The sequence below is a fragment of the Arachis ipaensis genome, chromosome B02, assembly GCF_000816755.2.
Source record: "Arachis ipaensis cultivar K30076 chromosome B02, Araip1.1, whole genome shotgun sequence".
Taxonomy (NCBI): domain Eukaryota; kingdom Viridiplantae; phylum Streptophyta; class Magnoliopsida; order Fabales; family Fabaceae; genus Arachis; species Arachis ipaensis.
In genome coordinates this window covers 12,254,106-12,273,304 of record NC_029786.2, presented here as the reverse complement: position 1 = coordinate 12,273,304, position 19,199 = coordinate 12,254,106, and the positions used below count along the sequence as shown (strand labels likewise).

The 19,199-nt window shown below is 32.4% G+C and overlaps 2 protein-coding genes across 5 annotated transcripts; one reads left to right on the top strand and one right to left on the bottom strand.

Annotated features, from left to right (window-relative positions):
* LOC110267455 (arogenate dehydratase/prephenate dehydratase 1, chloroplastic-like) lies at positions 4,184–4,795 on the top strand. The gene is made up of 2 exons (XM_021113051.1): positions 4,184–4,398; positions 4,498–4,795. Exons 1-2 carry the CDS (start codon positions 4,255–4,257, stop codon positions 4,600–4,602), a joined length of 249 nt encoding a protein of 82 aa, XP_020968710.1. The 5' UTR covers positions 4,184–4,254; the 3' UTR covers positions 4,603–4,795.
* LOC107624942 (phosphopantothenate--cysteine ligase 2) lies at positions 14,073–18,109 on the bottom strand. 4 transcript variants are annotated; one of them, XM_021115482.1, is made up of 11 exons: positions 17,898–18,109; positions 17,638–17,824; positions 16,891–17,038; positions 16,602–16,725; positions 16,437–16,481; positions 16,277–16,362; positions 15,753–15,805; positions 15,584–15,643; positions 15,218–15,319; positions 14,707–14,826; positions 14,073–14,624 (listed from the first exon to the last, which is right to left on the bottom strand). In XM_021115482.1, the coding sequence occupies exons 3-11, from the start codon at positions 17,036–17,038 to the stop codon at positions 14,379–14,381; spliced, it is 984 nt and encodes a 327-aa protein (XP_020971141.1). In that variant the 5' UTR covers positions 17,638–17,824; positions 17,898–18,109; the 3' UTR covers positions 14,073–14,378. The 4 variants fall into 4 exon arrangements, with proteins under 4 accessions (XP_020971141.1, XP_020971142.1, XP_016182922.1 ...); XM_021115483.1 differs by having other exon boundaries at positions 17,692–17,824; XM_016327436.2 differs by lacking the exons at positions 17,638–17,824; positions 17,898–18,109 and adding an exon at positions 17,225–17,364.

The window sequence follows — 19,199 nt, the reverse complement described above, 5'->3', positions numbered from 1 at the left end:
TCAATTCTAATGTGCTATTGTTGTGAATGTCACTTCTTTGATGGAATTTAATTATAAACATGTATTGATGTAAAGCACTTCCTTTTTCCATATATAGGCAAAGGTGAGTCCAGGATTTGCAAGGTTAACTTCTAAATTAGCAAGAAACTGGATTGTCACTAAAGTAGATAAACATGTTTGTATGAAAAATATGTCCTAAGATAAGAACAGACAAAATAAATAGATTAATTTATTCTGATGCAAAATGTTTAGGGCAAGTTACCAAAATAAATTGTTTGAAAATCAATATTACCGAAATACAACTTTTAAACATTACATACGCAAATGCAACTTTCAAAGATCTATAGAAATCGCGAGAGGGTATAGCGGTTTATGTTATAACATACCAAAAAAGAAACTGCAGCACCCTTCCAACAGTTTCTGCACGAATTCCTAAATTACATAAACCACGGTAGGGGTATAGCGGTTTATGCAATTGTCATCATTCTCTTTCTACCACTCTACTACTTTACATGAAAAAATATTCTAGGAGATACGTGCATCTGCCAATTTTATATAGCAGCAACAATCATTCATCAGAGTTGTTTTTGTCAGTCTTCCTTGTATATCTGATACTCTTCATCAATTCCTATCTCCTGTGCTTTGTTATTGTCATTTTCATTAGAGGAAAAGCTAACAAAAAGCTCCTGTAAATGTTCTTGAAAGATTCTCCATGCTGAGATCTAATCATTATAAAGGAACTCAAAAGTGCCCACAACATCTCCACACATATATATTAAACATGACATTAGAAGAAAATGGTAGTGCACTATGATTTATCTTTCATATTAAACCGGTGTCAGGTAATAACCAATAATGAGAGTTGAGTATTAAACATGAAAAATTAGAGTTCACATATAAAAAGATACTAGAATGAGACGGCTGAGGTATTTCACAATCTCCAACCTACAACAAGAGTCAACAACACAAATTAAAAGTCAAAAGCCATTGATAATATAATCTATTGAGAAAAACTTAAAAATCACAGAGAGTATAAATAACAATTACCAGATCAAATTCTGCATAAGCATCCCATTCTTCATCACTATTATTAGTCTCAGCTGCTGCCATTTCTTCATCATCAACATTGTCAGCCTCACCTTTCTTTTCCAAACCTATATGTTCCACACAAAAAATTATAATAACTTCTCTTAAAAAAATATCAAAAATTTCTCAATCAAACTGAAGACTTTGTGGCAATTTATTGTAGTCCCTTTTTATTTTTTCAAACTTTGCGGTGGCAGATTTGAGTAAATTCTCTGCACCAGGCTTTGGGAATACTAATAAAAACCTCACCATGATACGTTGTCTAATACAATTGAGCATGTTTTGTGTAAACCATCCCGTTGCAAACTGTGAAATTAGCATGTTAGATGCAACTCAAATAATTAATTTGAATGAGTTTCATTGTCGTCACATCAAACGTTTGTGTCTATAAAAACTTTTAAGATAATGAGTTCTTACCGCGGTTTATGCAGCTTAGGAATTCGTGAAGAATCCGCTGAAGGGGTGCTGCAGTTTCTTCTTTTGGTGTGTTATAATATAAACCGCTATACTCCTCTCGTGGTTTACGTATATTACCTAATATAGCTCTCGCGGTTTCTATAGATTTATGAAAGTTGCATTTGCGTCTTCAATTTATAAAAATTTTATTTCGATAATATTGGTTTCCAAACAATTTATTTTGGTAACTTACCCAATTAATTATGTGAGTGTACAATGAAAAGTGTTAATTTATAGGTTAAGGATACAATTTAATCATCATTTTGAAATTAACCTAATATAACTAACTTTGAAGGTATTTGTTAATCAGGAAGAACAATATGTACTTGAATTGGATTGTCACTAAAGTATATAAAAATGTCCGTTAATGAACTTTGTGGAACTATGAAAATATGACGTAAGATAAGAATAGATAAATAAATAAATTAATGTATCCTAATGGGAAAAAAAATTGTAATCTGAGATATGCTTTTTAAGTATTTGTGCAAGACTCCAAATATTCTAATTCTTTTTTCTCCTGGTACAAATTAAAGATGAACATCTAAAATAATAAGTATGGTATCATTTGATAAGTTTTGATAAAAATGGTTCTCTTCATTTTTCAGATACTTCGTTTTTGTAATTTTGTTTTTCTTGTCTTCCGACTTTTGAATATGTTGTCATTCTTGGAAGTTGGAATGTGAAAGTTTTCTTTTTCACATTTCATTACTGAGAATCACTTCAACTAGAGACTAATAACCAGCTATTTATTGGGTTCATTGAATGAAATATTCAAGTCCCACGTCGAGAGCATGAGGCAAGAGGCAATGTGTCTGGCATTAAAGTCCCACATCGAGTGAAGAGGAGGGTGAGAAGTCTATAAGACGCTATAAAAAGTGAGACACTATAACAATTTAAGGATACTTACCTGGACGGGGTCAATGGGTGAACAAGAAGACCCATGACCTAGGCTGGTGACTTTCATTGCACTTTGGAAGGGTGCTCGCCTAAGGTCTACCCAAGTGGTGGAGCCTACGTCATAATTTGTGGTAGTGGGGACCTGCGTTCGCGCGGTCCCTATCTAAACTGAGTTTAATGTGAATGATAAAATTATGTTTTACATTAAATTTTTCAGTTTTTTGGATTTCAATTTTTTGCATTCAATGAAATAACAATTTTTTTTTCTTTTCTTTTCATGTAGGAGTTAATAGGTTTATGTAGATTTATTGTTACCCATAATGATTCGAATTTATTTTTGAGAAAGTATGAATAGCCAATGACTTTAGTGTACAATGTGTACAATAAGGATCAAATTGAAATTAATATCAAATTAAGTTAATTAATTTCAAAATTTAAATTTTTTAAAAATAAAAAAACCCAAAAGAAACTCAAATCCTAAATCCTCTTTCCTAAACCTCCTACGCCGTGCCGCCCTACCCTACTCCTAACAACACCACGTTCCGTTTCTTCGCATCGTCACCATGCCACCCCCGTCCTCATTGCAGACCGCGACAGCCACTGCCATTGACGCAGGAGACCGCCACAGCCTGGCCGCGGACATCCGCACGCCGCGTGGCCCTGTGTCTCACCAAACTCATCTCTGAACGCCGCGTCTTCTTTGCACCGCTTGTGGTCTGCCGTCAACAAATCCAACGCCACCGTTCCCTCTGCCTGATCGCGACGCTTCTCTTCTTCCCCCGTCAACGTCCACCGCGTCTTCTTAGTTGACTCATCTCTTGCTGCTGATGCTTCTCACTACAAAGACTCTAAGGCCTTTCACAAGGATGTAAACCTCCTTCCTAGTGAGTTTCAAGTTTTTAACTTTTTGTCTCCCTCTTTATCAAGTTTGTCTTTCTGTTTTTTAATAGAATTCTTTTGTTCTGCCACCATTGAGTAATCAAATTGTGATTATTGGCTGCTATGTCTTAATTTGGGGTAATGGCTTGAAAGATTTAATTGTTTCTCATAGAATTGTCTTGCTTATTAACCACATGATACCAGCATTGAGCAAAGTTTTCTATTTTATGTTTATTATGATCACAAATTAGGCTCCAATATTTTATTTCAATATACTTGAGACCCCCAATTTATGTTGGATGCACAGTTGCACATGATTGTTGTAATGTCTCTTGTTTCTGTCCTACTATGCTACTCGCAGTTGAATGATATTCATATGCTATTGAATTATTCTTTCTTAAAATTTGTAGAGAGCTTAAGAGGTATGGTAGGTAGAGGGGTAATTGGATAAGAAATGACATGCCATATTATGAACTTTTTAGTTTACTTTGTGCCCCAAAGGCATCTCTCTCAACTGTATTTCTGTTTTTGATGCTCTCTTTCCTTTAAACACATGGTGTTTTGGTGCAAGTCTGACATTTGTGATTGAACATTATGTGCAAAAGGGATAAAATTAAGTGTGTCATAGAATTTCAAAGTTTCTTAATGATTAACCATGATCATTTCATCTAGTGTCTTTTTGGTGAGTAATAGAGGATTTATGCTGACAATCTAACATGTTGACTTAGCAATAATGGTATGAAGAATAAATATTTTTCATATGATATATAATAAATAGTTAAGTATAACTTTGATCTTGCTTTCTACAGTAGAATAATTAAGCTTAAATTTGATGCTTTTAACTATAACACTGTACATCCGTTAAGAAACACTTTAAAGCATGCACTCATGGTTACATGCATATGCATGCACATGTAAACACAACTTCATAGTATAATGGATGCAACTAATGTTTTTATCCTATCAGTAAAATCTTCTTTCCTGTCTTACTCTTACTTTCAGCATAGTTATATGACTTTCTTTATTGCAGGGCCATTGACAGCAATTTATGTTTCTTCTTCTCCAAGAGATGGATCAAAGGTGTGAGTGGCCTATCAAGTATAATTCTGTATAGCTTATTTTTAAGTAAAATGTTCACGACAACATTAAATTTGTTAACCTGTTAATTACTTGATACAGGGTCTTCCAGGAGCATATAGTGAGGACGCAGCATTGAAAGCATATCCAAAATGTGAGACTGTGCCATGTGACAAATTTCAAGAATGTCAGAGATTTGGAATATAATTATTAAGTTTTTAGTTGGTTGGATTGGATTCAAGTAAATACAATTAAATTATGTTGGATGTTCATTTTACTAGGTATACGGATGGTTATTTTCATTGTTAAGTGGATGTTTGGTTGTTAGTATTAGATTCAAGTAGATACAATTAAATTATACTGGATGTTTAGTTTAATAGGTATGCAAATGGTTATTTTCATTTTCAAGTGGATGTATGATTTTTCGTATTAATTAATTATTATGTACCTTATGTGAATATATAAAGCAAAATTTCTTATATCGTTAAGGAAATTAATTTTGATGCACTGATTGTGTAAAACGTTTTACCTTATTGATCAATCACATCTATTTTTTTAGATAATTATTCATGCAATCAAACTAAAATAGTAGTAACAATAATTAGATACACGCATAAAACTAATTTACACTGACAATGTATTAAAATCAAATTAATCTTTTAGTCGTTAGAAAGAGTTACTAGAAAATGTTATCATTCTCAATATATATAAATTTTATAGATAGTGGTGTAAATTAAATTGTGACAAAGATTAAATAAGAGTGAACTCACCTTTGATTTTAATATTTTTCTAAATTAACCTGCATCTATATATATGGTTCATGCATTTGCATCATTCAGATGGTTGTAATCCCTTTTAAAGTATAATATATTTATGTCATCAATGCTTGAAAGGTAACAATAATGAGAAAATGAAGGGTTAAGTAATTAATTTTTATCCTTTAGAACCCAAAGAAATAATAAAATGCATTAAACAAAAAGAATAAGTTAGTTTTATCACAAAATAGTTACCTTGCTATTGCTGGCTAACTGGAGTACATGATCATTGATCACTAGTGAAATGGTCAATTCCAAATCATATTTTTAAATTAAAATATATCAGATGTTCATTTTACTAGGTATGCGGATGATTATTTTCATTTTTAAGTGGATGTTTAGTTGATTGGATTGAATTTAAGTAGATACAATTAAAATATGTCAGATGTTCAATTCACTAGGTATGTGGATGGTTATTTTTATTCTTAAGTGGATGTTTATTTGATTGGATTGAATTTAAATAAGTACAATTAAAACACGCCGGATGTTCAACTCACTAGGTGTGCGGATAATAATTTTTATGTTTAAGTAGATGTTTATTTGATTAGACTGGATCTAACTCAAATTTACCCGATTTTGCAACACTAGAGTCATACAAGTTCAAAAAATGAACGGAACATCTATATGTTTGAGACTAGAAAAACATCACACTGTCTTATGAATAGAACAAACACGCATGCACACACACATATGAGGAGAAACACTTGGTTCTAATAAGATGAATTCCATGACAATGCTAATTTTTAAGAACTGAAATGAGATAAATGAAATGAAATCTAAAATGTTGTAGCGTTTAGAAACAATGGATTCTATGAACTTTTGAAGGGAGCCAGCTCCTTGTCAATCAAACCGAATTCCTATCAAGGAAAAAAGATACCCTTAATAATGCTGCATCATGATGATAGTGTTTAGGTCGTCAAGGCAGTCGTAAGTTAAAGAAGCTTGTCAAGAGCTTTCTACTTATAATCTTTCTCCAACATTTTGGCTGCTAGAGATTATACCTGTGATCCTTCTTTCTCTTCTTTGCTCTTCCCTTTTATAACCTGTGCGATAGCCAATATGCACTGGAAAATAGAAGCATAGCTCAATTTTTTTAGGCATATCAATTACTAGTGTGTAGAAAAAAATGTTTAGAATAAGAAAACCCAACAAATAAATTGACATTTACTTTAAAACAAACGTTAAAAAGGCAAATATAAAAAAAAATATAAAACACTATGCAAGATAAAAGCACGTTTCTTTTTCTTAACCAATATGGTAATGTACTTTGAGTGTTGCATGTCATTCTGAATATCACTACCTGTATACTTAGATTTCACCTCGATTTGTTGATTCTCTAAATTTGACAAGAAAATTTGAAAAGAGACAAAGAATGATGGAAAAGAAACACATATAATTATAATAAATAAGTACCAGAGTTAATTACAATCCACTTTCCTCCTGCTTGACCTTCCACACTAGGTAGCATCATTCGGTCTGCACCTTTTTGCTTCTGCTTAGCCTGCTTATAACAAAAACGAACAAAATGAATAAATGAATAAACAAATTTTGAATTTCTTTAAAAAATAATAGATGGAAAAAAATGCATCAGCACTTTTATTCATAAATCATGACATAGCAAGAATTAAGCCTAGAAACTACAAAATAATAGACATGTTTGGTTTCTTATTTGGCAGCATTAAACCCATAAAAATGGCCAATTCAAGTATCAAAATTTTCAGGTTTCAACACCAAAAACTTTTTACTTTTCAACCTAGTGAAAAGTAAATAGGGATGAGAAAAAAATCTTAAATTCATCAAAGTATAACTAAATGATTGCTTTCACTTGAACCAATAAAATAGAGTGAAACTCAATTCCAACACAGAATAAAATGAACATCCGCATACATAGTAAATTGAACAACCGCTATAGTTGATAATAAACATCAAACAAATTATTCAAATAATAAAAATGGTGTACAGAAGAAGAAAAATCCAATAACTTAACCAAAGCCGTTGAATAAACATCCATTTATCAAGTAAACCCATAGCCATCAATTAACCTATTGAAGTAGCGATGAGGGAGGCGGTCAGCATCGGGTCTGGTGCGAGAGAGTGCGACGCCGGGTGCGGAAGTTTGGCGGCGCGGCGACAGCAACCAGGAGCTCCTCTGACTGGACAAACATAACCCAAATTAAAAAAGTATATAAACGACAGTGGTTAAAAACCAGGAAATCAGCACCAACCACAGTAAGTTTTCTTCCAAATCAGTGCAATAAATCAAACATCAACTAAATCTTTTGCATCAACAGCTATTCATGAAATAAACAACCAACAAGCAACTAACCTTTGGTAGCAGCGCGCAAGAGGGGGAAACTACGGCGTTGGGGGCATTCATGCCAAAACAGCGGCGGGGCGAAGAAGCTCTGGCGGTCAGCACTGGGTCAGATGCGATGGTGTGCGACCTCGGATGCGTACGGTTGGCGGCGCGGCAACGGCTACCGGTAGCTCCTCGGCGACGTCAACATTCAACGGTGGTGTGAGGAAGGCGCACAGGAAGAGGGGAGCAGCGCGCGACCTCCGTGAATGGCCGACCTTGATTCTTGCGGGAGGAGAGTGTGGGTGGCACCGGATGTCCAGTTTGCAGTGGACTACCGCTGGAGGTTCTATTGCAGCGCTGACGGTAGGGGATGTTGGGGTGTGGCTGCTGTATTTTCGAATTTGGGTAGGTGGGGGGAGGATGGTTAAAACTTGAATAGTCAAAGTTAGGGTTTGGTGGGTGAAGGGGGTATTTTTATTTTATTGGGCTAATTCTAAAGCCCATTGTAACCATTGTATAGATACTTCATTGGCTCCCGAGCGGGATTCTTTATTTTTTCATTGAACTCCTAAAGTATTTCAACATTTCACATACAATGAAACAATTTAATGGGTTTTATTTTATCTCAAGAGATTGTCACCATTAGTAATGGCAATTGGCAAGTATAAATTTAATGATAATTAACTTATTAATATTTTTTTATACTCGAGATTCCAGGGGTTATGTATTCTTTTTTTTTTATTTAGTTTGCCACTCGACTTGAAAGGGAGAGTAAAAATTTACATGGACTTTCAATCTGTCTCCTTTGACATTACCATCAAAGATGAACTAAGATCCAACCGTACAACTAAAACATCACAAAAGTTTCTTAGAAATTGTACAATAATAACAATAACAAATAAAAACTTTAGACCTCATAATTCAATGCTGATAATAAGTTTCTTCTCATGCTCAAAATTATCGTCGAACTCTATAATTGTTGTTGTTACAAGATCGATTGCACCCATTTAGCCAGATTGCTATCGGCCGTAAGCTCCCATTGTCTTTTCATTTTGAATTCTTCTATATTCCAAGGTCAAGTTCTTGAACATCTCTCTATTAGATATCATTTTATTTTTCAAGAATCTTGCTCCCAATCAGTCTCATTCTTACCTTTAATCCACTCAACCACACATCTATTTTCTGATACTATTTTTATTTCCTCTTCTTTCAAATTCATTTCTTCCAAAAGAAATTGGATTGTCATAATTATTCCTTTCAAAACAGCATCCCCTTTCATCTTTTCTTGTATGACATCCCTCATGAAGCATACCAATTCTCCGTTTTTTGTTGTTAAGTATTTGTGTGCAAAAAAATATTCAGATCTCGACTATAATTATATAATACCACCAAATCCATTCTTTTTCACATCCTTTAGGTTCTATTTGTGCACTATCAATTCTCCTTTTCTTATTCTCAACATACCATAGGTTTATTTACAATAATTTGTATTTGTTTCCAAGTACCCTCTCATGTGATAATATTATTCTTAAACACCCTCTGATTCCTACAATTCCAAATAGACCACAAATTAAAATAGCAAAAACTATAATAATTCATTTTTTTTTTCTTCATACATGTCATCTCCTGATTTAACCAATTTTCAAACTAAATTTTTAATTTAGACGGACCAACCTAATTAACACTATCCCAACTTTGAGTCATCCACCATAAATGAAAATAAAATTTGTACTCTAAAATTACTGGACCTCTAATTTATTAATACCTGAGACTAGAGGGATGAAAAAACTATGATAAAATTGAATTTCTTTCGCATTACATTTTCTAAAGAGTACATGAACTATTTTTGTCTACATAACAATACAAATATTGATATTTTAATCATAAAAAAATGTTTGAAATTTGCCTATAGAGTTTATGGTTCCACATTCTTTCAATTATGGTAAATTATGCTAATTCTAGGAATTTGATTGCTAGGAAAACTCTGAATCAGTTGTTAAATGGCATTTGTTTTTTCAATTGGTTCAAAACTCTGGACTCTATTGGGAAGAAAACAAGCAATAAATTCTTACAAAATATCACAAATACCAATTCTCCAACTAGAATCACAAGCAAAACAAAATACTCTCCCTACTAAAACTAATACCTAGATAAAAGTTCTTCAAAATGATACCATTTAAACGGCTTAGTCAAGAAGATATCTATATATCAAAACACACAACATCAAAATCATATCAAATAACATCCAAAAAATACACCATGGTCTTCTATCAATATCACTTGGATTTGCTGCACTAGAAGCTATGATTCATTTTCTTAGCCATGAATAGTCACACACACTTATTTATATAACCCACTCTCTACTGCTTCCCAAAATACCAAAATAATAATAATAATAATAAAGAGAGAGATCATTACTACGGGTTTAGTATCATTAACATACTAGAATTAGTTCTCTTCCTTTCTCTAGGTAGGCCTTGTTTTTATGCTAACTTTCTTTGGAGCTTTTCTTTCATTTATGGCTGTCCTCTTAAGTTGTTTCAAAGTTGTTTCCTCATCTGCAATACATTATCAGTTGAGATCTAATTTTTCAAATCTTGATTGTTTCTTTTTATATCTTCTGGCTCATTATCACTTTCATTCTCATACCCGTAATTTACTTTGTTCTTCAGAGGTTTTCTCTAATTCTTTTTTTGTTGGTTTTTTCTTCTTTTGTTACTTGCTTTTTCTTTTTCTTACATGTGTAGTTGATCCTTTTTTGTTTGAAATTTCTCATGTTCTTTTGTTTATGGATGGAAAGAAGACGCACTATACTGATGTACCACATCGGAGAAATATGTCTCTGAGAATGTTGCAATGCAATATAAAATGAAAGGCATAACAGCAATTACAACATACTTACCTGGACGGGGTTGATGAGTGATCAAAAAGGCCCATGGCCTAGGATAGCGACCTCCATTGCACTTGGGAGGGGTGCTATCCTAAGATCTACCTAAGTGGTGGAGTCTACGTCATAATTTGTGACAGCGGAGGCTTGCGTTCGCGCAGCCTCTACTAAACTAGTTAATCAAAATATTTTGTTTTTCAATTATTGTGTTGCTGGTGGCTTCAAACTCATTTTATTTTTGTTAACTAATTTGGTTTGAATTTAAAATTGTTTTGAATTTTGAGGATTATCAAAATATAATCCCAAAGGTCCATGAGCTACTTGTGTTTGTTTAATTCATTTCAACATAAACACAGTTTATGGATCATATGTTGGACAAGTAACTACATACCTATAGATCAAGGATGATAATATCTTGGTTTGCAACTTTACAGGTCTATTTAATTATATATTCTTCAATTGTCCAATAACTATTTTGTTATTATAATTATTAACTTGATAAAAAAAAACTCTACTTTATAATTTATATCTCCGTTGAATAAGCCTTTTATAAAACACTTGGTTATACATGGTTTAAATAATATTTGATATATGATTTTTATGTCAATAATAATAACTAATGTATATCAATTGCGATTTTAGAATTCATTAATTTAAAAATAAATTTGATATTCAGATCTTATTATGTCAATATACAATAAAAAGTATTTATTTATAGGCCAACGATATAATTTAATCATAATTATGTAATTAATCTAATATCAATCTAAATATATAAAATTAATAGGAAATGATAATGTCACTCCTAAATTGATAACGTTACTTTCTCTTAATTTTACTTTTTTCCTTTTTCCAAAACTATCTACAATTTTTATAGATATTTCCTTAACTCAAGTTATTTGAGTTTGCAATTTATTAAAAACATGACGAAATAAAAAAATTATAAATTGGAGTGTAAATAAAATTACGAAAAAAAAGTACAGACAAAATTGCAGGAATTTAAAACGTATCAGAGTACTATTGAGAGCAGACAAAACTGTTGAAACTCAAAATGATGAAATTGCTAAAATTCGAAAAAATTCGAGATGTTGGCGTAATTACATAAACTTAATTTGTTGGTGCAAAACAAATGTCGAAAAGATAATTCAACTTTTTAAAAAATAGAATAGCATAATCAAGTAGTAACAGGTAACGATATATAAGAGACCATTTTGTGTATCCTAAGAAAAAATGGTTTAATTTGTGAAATAGCAATCATGTTATATTTTATCATAAACATTTTTTATTCCTTCTAATTATGGTCATCTGGATCAAATAAAATAAATACTAAATAAAAGAGGTCTACATTTAATAATATCTTGGGATGGTGACAGAAATTTTGAAGACTATATATATGAAATCAAATCTATAAACTGAAAATATGTAAGACCCATGTTTGTTATAAAGTTGGAATTTAGCTATCAAACTCATAATACAAATTGACACTTGTAAAGTAATTTAGGGACACATATATAGTTGTAAAATCTTGTAAACAAATATGTGATATGAATAGGGTAAAGTATTAAATTGATTCTCTACGTTTGGACTTAATTCTGTTTTGGTCTTTAAAGTTTAAAATGCTCTAATTGAATTCAAAAAAGTCTCATTTAGTTTTAATGTAGTCTTACTATAAATTCAATGTTAAATAATTAATATCACCATTCTATCAAATTTTAATGTCCTTTTCTGAATAAGAAGTACAAACTCGAGAGGCACAGATTAGCAGCAGATACATCACTACAAGCTACTGGCCTTGGTTTAAACACATGGAGAATATTGTTGAGAACTCACTTTCTACAGAAAATTCACCGGTGACAATGAGAACAAAATCATTGTCACCTCTATTGCAGAAAATTCTCCTTCACAACCGAAAAGTTTAGTTATATAAATTTTTTCCTTAAGAATTACTTCTGTCAGACAGATTGGTTCTTCCATCGCTAAAAGATTTATCCGATCGATAATGAATTCAGACAAATCATCTTAGGATTCTAACAACACATGTGAAGGATCCTAACAACACATCAAGCTGCTCAAGGATTGCTGGCTTTGGGGCAATATTTGCAAAGACTTCAAAACAAAATAAATTAGTCAAAACATCTAAAATTTACTTTATTTAATATTTATTAATTATTATTAGAATTAATGAATACTAAATAAAATAAATTTAAATTGTTTGAACTTATTTTTTATTGTTTTTCTAACATTATCGATTATAAAATATGAGCCAAAGTTAGAATTTCAGAATCATGTGGTAATGTCATTGATCTTTAGGTAAAGAAAAAAAAAAGCTTAGTTGTATCTTTGATTTTGTAAAATTGTTCACGGTAAAATCTTTAAAACAAAAGTATGCAATTAAATACATAAGATAATTAATTTGTTCTAAAAAGAATCAAACAGTCACATCTTTTTACAGAGGATGGTGAACGAGAGCGTGGATGATGATGAGAAGACAGCAAGCAATATAGAATTTAAAAAAAAAAAAATTCTAAAGTGAAGTAGTGGTTAAAATGATAAATTGAGAGCCTAATCATCTTGAATTAAAATAATAGGACTCTAATATGATAAAAATTATGAATTCAACCGTGATTAATATTTAAACAAATGTTATGTACACACATTTGTATATAATTATTGCATTATTTAATCAACTTGTAATATATATTTAATCAACTTATAGACGATGAGAAGCGAAGACAGTATGATATGGATAACCGAGTCGACCCTATGAAGGTAATATCTTTTATGCATCTGACTATCTGACTATCTTCGCAGTTGATTCTAGTTACTTGTTAAGTTTTATCTTTCATAGAGGAACTTCAATATATTTAACTTTTGTTTTTCTAACTTTTAACATTTTTGGAACATGTTGTGTGCATTGTCTTTTAATTTCTATACTTCAAAGGTTGGTGGGTAAAACTATGTCTACAATTGATACAGTTCGACAAAGTGTTCGCATATTGATATATTGAATTGCCTTATTCCTCGATCTTACAATCCTATAGCAAAAGTAGGACATGCTATCAATTTCTTCCCTTTGTATAAGCGTGCCAGATTGAGTTACTTAATCACTTCCAGGTTTGAGTGAATTTTAAAGAATACAGGGCATAAATTAAGTCAAAACAACAGTTATTTTGAATAGAAGGAAGTAGTTTTTCACCCTAAAGTAGAAGTTGTGTTTTGAAATGGCAACAGTATAACATGCTTATGTTTCTTTTCTTTCTTTTTTTTTTTACTTTTATGTGACTGAAATAGTTTGTAAAATCTTAGATGGATCCTGATGAGGCAAGGAAGATTCTGGCTAGAGAGAAGGCAGCTGCTGCTAAGAATTTCTCCAATACCCTTAAAAGGTACACACTTGTTCTCAAGAAAAGAGATTTGATGAGAAGAAAGGCTGAGCAAGATCAAGATAAACTTATCAGCCAGCTCTTGGCAGCAGAAGGTCTTAAATCAGATAGTGGTGAATGAAAATGGGACATAATTCCCACTTATCAATAGCTAATATTTTATTCAATACCATAATGTTTCCTCCCCAAATCTAATTCATTTTTAATGATATTATTATACGGAATATAGGTGTATACTTTAAACAAGCTAAATCCAATATGGTTAATGCGTTATCTGGTCCCAGTATGCATAATTGCATATCCAAAACATGTTAATGGTTAAATATTCAAAAAAAAGTAGAAAATTTGTAACCTTGATACAGTACATTAAAATTTAAACTTCTTATTTCTCCTATTGAAACTATCTCCTTTTTAACACCCTTTATTTCTATTTTCTCTTCCTTTATTTACTAAAACCACAATCTCAATATATCTATATTGTGTAATCCTTCTTTTCATTTATTCATGGTTTTATTACATACAACGAGAGTTGTCTTGCCATGGAATTGCTCAATTGCAACATGGAGAAGAAGTCGAAAAGATCAGACTCAAAAAGTGATTCACCTCATTCTCTTCGAATCCTCAATGTAAGCTGAATGTCTCTGAGAAAGAAGCTTAATGAGGGGATTCTCTACATCATCATCAGCCTTACTCTTATCTCGTTGAACCGTAATCTTGTCGTCAATGGTGACAACCACCACTTGCTCCTTGCGCGTGGAGAGCTCGTTCGCAACAACAGCATGCATATTGTACTTCTCGAGAGCACCCCGCGCCTTATTTAGAAGAATGTTTGAATCTGTCTCTAACTGTTACCCAGGGAGGAAAGGTAAGTCTATTACAATATTACTCCAAAAAATTATAAAGACTAAATATCCAACCCATCAATACCTTGAAAGATATGCAAAAAGCAAGGGGTGCCCAATCTTTCCTAAGCACTGATAGCATCTTTGGCACAGGAACAAGTTTCACATCCAAGATGTGAGATCCAGATTGAATTTTATGTTCTACCTGCATAGGATAAATATATAGCAAGTAGATATTACCAAGTCAAATATATTTTATGAATTTGAGGTGTTTTAATTTCAAGATCCTAGCTTTGCAGAGCAATTTTCACAATGATCATCAATCTCAAAATAACCCTTAAATAGTTCCGATGATTCAATAAATGTTTTTCTGCTTATACTTTTCAGTTTTCACCATCTAAGCAGGACAAATTAAGTTATGCAGTGTTATCTGTATGCTAATTCTCTAAATAATAACTAACTCTAGCGCAGATGTTGAAATTGACATGGTTAATATTCTTGTATCTTAGCATATTACAAAATGATTCAAGCCAAAATTGAAGTTAATAAGGCATGAAACTTTCATGGAAAGAAGAACCAACATATCAATTTTATACCATGTCCTTCCAAGGAACATAAAAGTCAGATACCGCAGCAGCAAGATAGAACATTGCACGTGGGCCAATATCCTTCATTGGCTTTGAAATTATTTGCAGCATCTACAAAATAAAAAACATATTGATCAATGATCAATTTGTGCCAAGATATATAATTATTAAGCACTTAAAGTTAAGCTACAAAATAACAAGTGGCTCTAGCAATCTGATGAACCCATGGAAATGAAAAATGAAAAATAAAAAATAAACAAATTATTGCTGGCAAACACCAAGACAGGAAGAAACTATATACACCATGTAACAGATTTTGCTGCATTTTTACATGAAATTAATACAAAGAAATTACAGTGATGGGGTGAAGCTAACCTGAAGATACTCAAATATAGTGCTGAAAGGAAGCTTTAACAGGAGACCACTATCCACTGCCTGCAATAGTATGATATCATAGTAAGGCTATACTTATTAACAAAGACAAAATGGAATTAGATGAAAAAAAAAGACGATGAAATGACAAAATCTTAGCTACAGATCATACAGCATGATGATCCACGATAGCGGTCTTCACTGCTTTAGAATAAGCCTCACAGACTGAAGTATATAACAGCATTCAGCAAAATGCAGAAAACCCATATGTTTGAATAGAACAGCAAAATAAGAAGAAATGAAGTGGGCATGCAAAATAACATCATTACAAAATATCCAATTAAGTATCATTTTGAGTGGTCTTCATCTAAGGACAAGATTAAAAAGCAAAGAAAATTGAATTATATGATGAAATTATATATATGATGGAATTTTGTCAGCCTTTAGTGAATCAAGATAAAAATTAAGAATCTTCTAGAGGAAGAGGGAAAAAAAACATCTTACAAGCCACTTAACATCATTGTTTCATACAACTAACGACCTACTGATCAAGTCTTTCATTTCAGTTTATCACAATTTTTGGTGCAAATTCTAATGTGAAGCATTGCTAGTAGAGTTATTGGTATCATTTTATTTATATTCTTTTCCTTCCCTTTTTTAATTGTACAAGAAGAGGATGAAGCAGAAACCAAAGACCTTGAATGTTTAATCCTTCGGTGGCCTCAAAGCATTCAAGTAAGGGATCATCAGGAAGGGATCTACAGAATGGCTGAAAACTTCCTCTGAAGAGTTACAGGTAAGTAAGCAACAACACACAAAAGACAAACATAAAAGAAGGATACACAGAAAAATTCACCTCCGGTACAAGAAGATCACAGCATATCCCGCCTTCAGAAAATACCTACACTCAACATAACCAGCAACATAGTATTCATTCCCCTCCAAGAGATCACCAAACAAATATCGAAGAAAAAGTTTCATTGACAAGAACAAGAACAAGAGCAAGTGCAAGAACAAATACTCAGTGGATGTGGCTCCCCTATGACCTGAACTAAAGTTGTCAACATAGCGAACGCACCGCTGCTCCAATGGAGCAGTGGTGCCACCAGAAGTCACACAAACAATTCTCTTACCTATCCCATTTTCTGTGAAGGCAACAACAACAACAACAAAAATCCACCACACATTATGCAGGGCAAGCATAAAAAAAACACAAAAGGAGAAATGCCAATAAAAGAAAGCATAATTTTTAATGGTCTAGAACACAATACAATAGGATACAAAAGAGTGTCACTGTCACAATCACTTGCCTGAAGATAAAGAATTCAGCTGAATGAAGTGATTCAATTTCTGAATGATGTCATTCCTATTCTGGAGAGGTGGAGCAGAATCAAAGAACGCTTTGACTTGTGAATCAAGGGTTTGCTCAGTATCTTGGGATCCATTTGGTGCATCCATCTGAAACAATTACACCCACAATGTCATTTATCATTCAAACCCATTGAGATAAAGCAGAAGGAATTGGAAAATAAAATATATAACAAAAAAAAATCAATTTTTTCAGGTGCTCAGGATAGCATATCTCACCTTGAAGGAAAGACTTTCAGATTAATTAGTTAGTTAGGGAGAAGAATCAGAACTTACTGTTGTATGTTTATGGAGCGATTGGGTTCAAGTTTTATATAATCCAAAATTTCAGGAAGAAATAGTTTTGATTAATAGCCGCCAATTGGCCCATGAAGATTAAGATTAATTAACGCGGTGTTTGGAAAGCAAAGGAATTAGATTCTCTCGAGAAATCCGAACCCGACCCTAAATTATGATGGGTCCATTTCCTAGACCCATACCCGACCCCTCACCCGATAATATCCAATCAGTTCGGGCCAATTTTAAACCGGGTCTTAACAATAAATTGAACCAGAAATTGAAAGATGAATAGATGATGAACGCAGCAGTCAGCACATGGATAAAACATTAAACAACACTGTAAAAAAATTAAAAATAAAAATCCCTCAACTTAATGAAAATGATTCAGTGATATCAACTATCATTCTTACCAAAAAATCAAAGCAAAAATCTTGCTCAAGGGCATGCAGATTGGAGACCGTTACCACATTTTACACTCTCGTAACATACTTCACGCGCTCTGTTCTGCTGTTGGAAGAGCAAGTATGCTTTATTACCAGCCTCCTGCCTTCCCCAAGTAGAACCACACTGTTGATTCAACACCTGCTCTTGAGAAACCTAAACACAAGGGAAAAAGATTATTAGATTCAAGTTTTTCAGAAATGCCTTCTTCCAAAGACGGTTTTGTTACCTGAGGAGCGTGGTTACAGAACGAGCGGCATACGGTGGTGTGGAGGTTCTTCGCTGCTGCTGCGGTGGCGCGTGTAGAGTTAAGAAACCGTCTGTTGCCCTGAGACACGTGATGGTGATGATGATGAAGATGAAGTACCAAGTGCAGGTGGCTTGCTCTGGGATCCGGCTGGTGGGGAAGTCCTTATTTGCTCTCTTCGGACCGGATCGGGTGACCCAAACATTTACCTTGGTCTGATCGAAATAATAAACTGGATAAGCTCTTTAGGTTTCAGGTCTGACCCGATCTCAATAAATTCGGGTCAATTTTTGACCCAATGTGATCGGGTCCGAACCAGTTTTTTAAGCAGGCCGGATTTTGTGAAGTCCTAATTAGTTAAAAAATGTTTTATTATTAAAAATTAGTTACTAAATTAATTATTATATTTTATATATTTATGTATATTAATATATATTTCTAAATTAAATAATTTGAAATCTAGCCTTGATTTTGACTAACTAAACTACTAATTAATTAGCCGGATTGTTAGATTTAGATGTCGGATGTTAGATACATTATACATACACCCATTCAAGTTCCTGATCTCCAAACACGCTTCCAACATTAATTATTTATCAATAGCTTTGATTTTATGTATGGATCAAAACAAAAATAGTGTTTGAAATGTTATGTGTATATAAAAAAGGTTTAATTACTCTATTCGTCTCTATAGTTTCGCAAAATTTTTAATTAGGTCTCTATATTTTCTTCTTTTTAATTGAGTCTTTGCACCAAATTTATTTTTAATTGGATCCCTACACTTTTTTTTCTTTTATTTAGGTCCCTATACCAATTTTTTTTAGTTAGGTCCCTATAAAATTAAGCCAATTACTAATAAAAGGGACTTAATTAAAAAAAATAGTGCAAGAACTCAATTAAAAAGAAAAAAAGTATAAGGACATAATTGAAAATTTTACGAAACTATAAGAACCAATAAAGTAATTAAACCTAACCTATATTATTATATAAATAATTGATTTGATAATTGATTTTTTTATATAACATAACATAATTATTATATATAACATGAAAAAGTATTATGTTTGTTCATAATATTAGAATAAGTGGAAAACTTATATCTAACATTTGTAACATCTTACTTTCCATCATAGTTAATTTATAACTTTTGGTTAAAAACTTAAAATTCTAATTTTCTTTCCTCTTTTGTCTCTATTTTTTTTTTCACCAACAAGATAACACCTAAAAAAAAACCACCATAAAACTAGGATATATCGAAAGAAAATATGAATTGAGACTTGAGAC

Coding starts and splice junctions, on each gene's coding strand:
- LOC110267455 (XM_021113051.1), top strand. CDS start 4,255: ATGGATGCAACTAATGTTTTTATCCTATCAGTAAAATCTTCTTTCCTG. Junction 4,399..4,497: donor CTCCAAGAGATGGATCAAAG/GTGTGAGTGGCC, acceptor TACTTGATACAG/GGTCTTCCAGGAGCATATAG.
- LOC107624942 (XM_021115482.1), bottom strand. CDS start 17,038: ATGGATGCACCAAATGGATCCCAAGATACTGAGCAAACCCTTGATTCA. Junction 16,726..16,890: donor GCTGAATTCTTTATCTTCAG/GCAAGTGATTGT, acceptor TTGCCTTCACAG/AAAATGGGATAGGTAAGAGA. Junction 15,644..15,752: donor CTATCGTGGATCATCATGCT/GTATGATCTGTA, acceptor ATACTATTGCAG/GCAGTGGATAGTGGTCTCCT.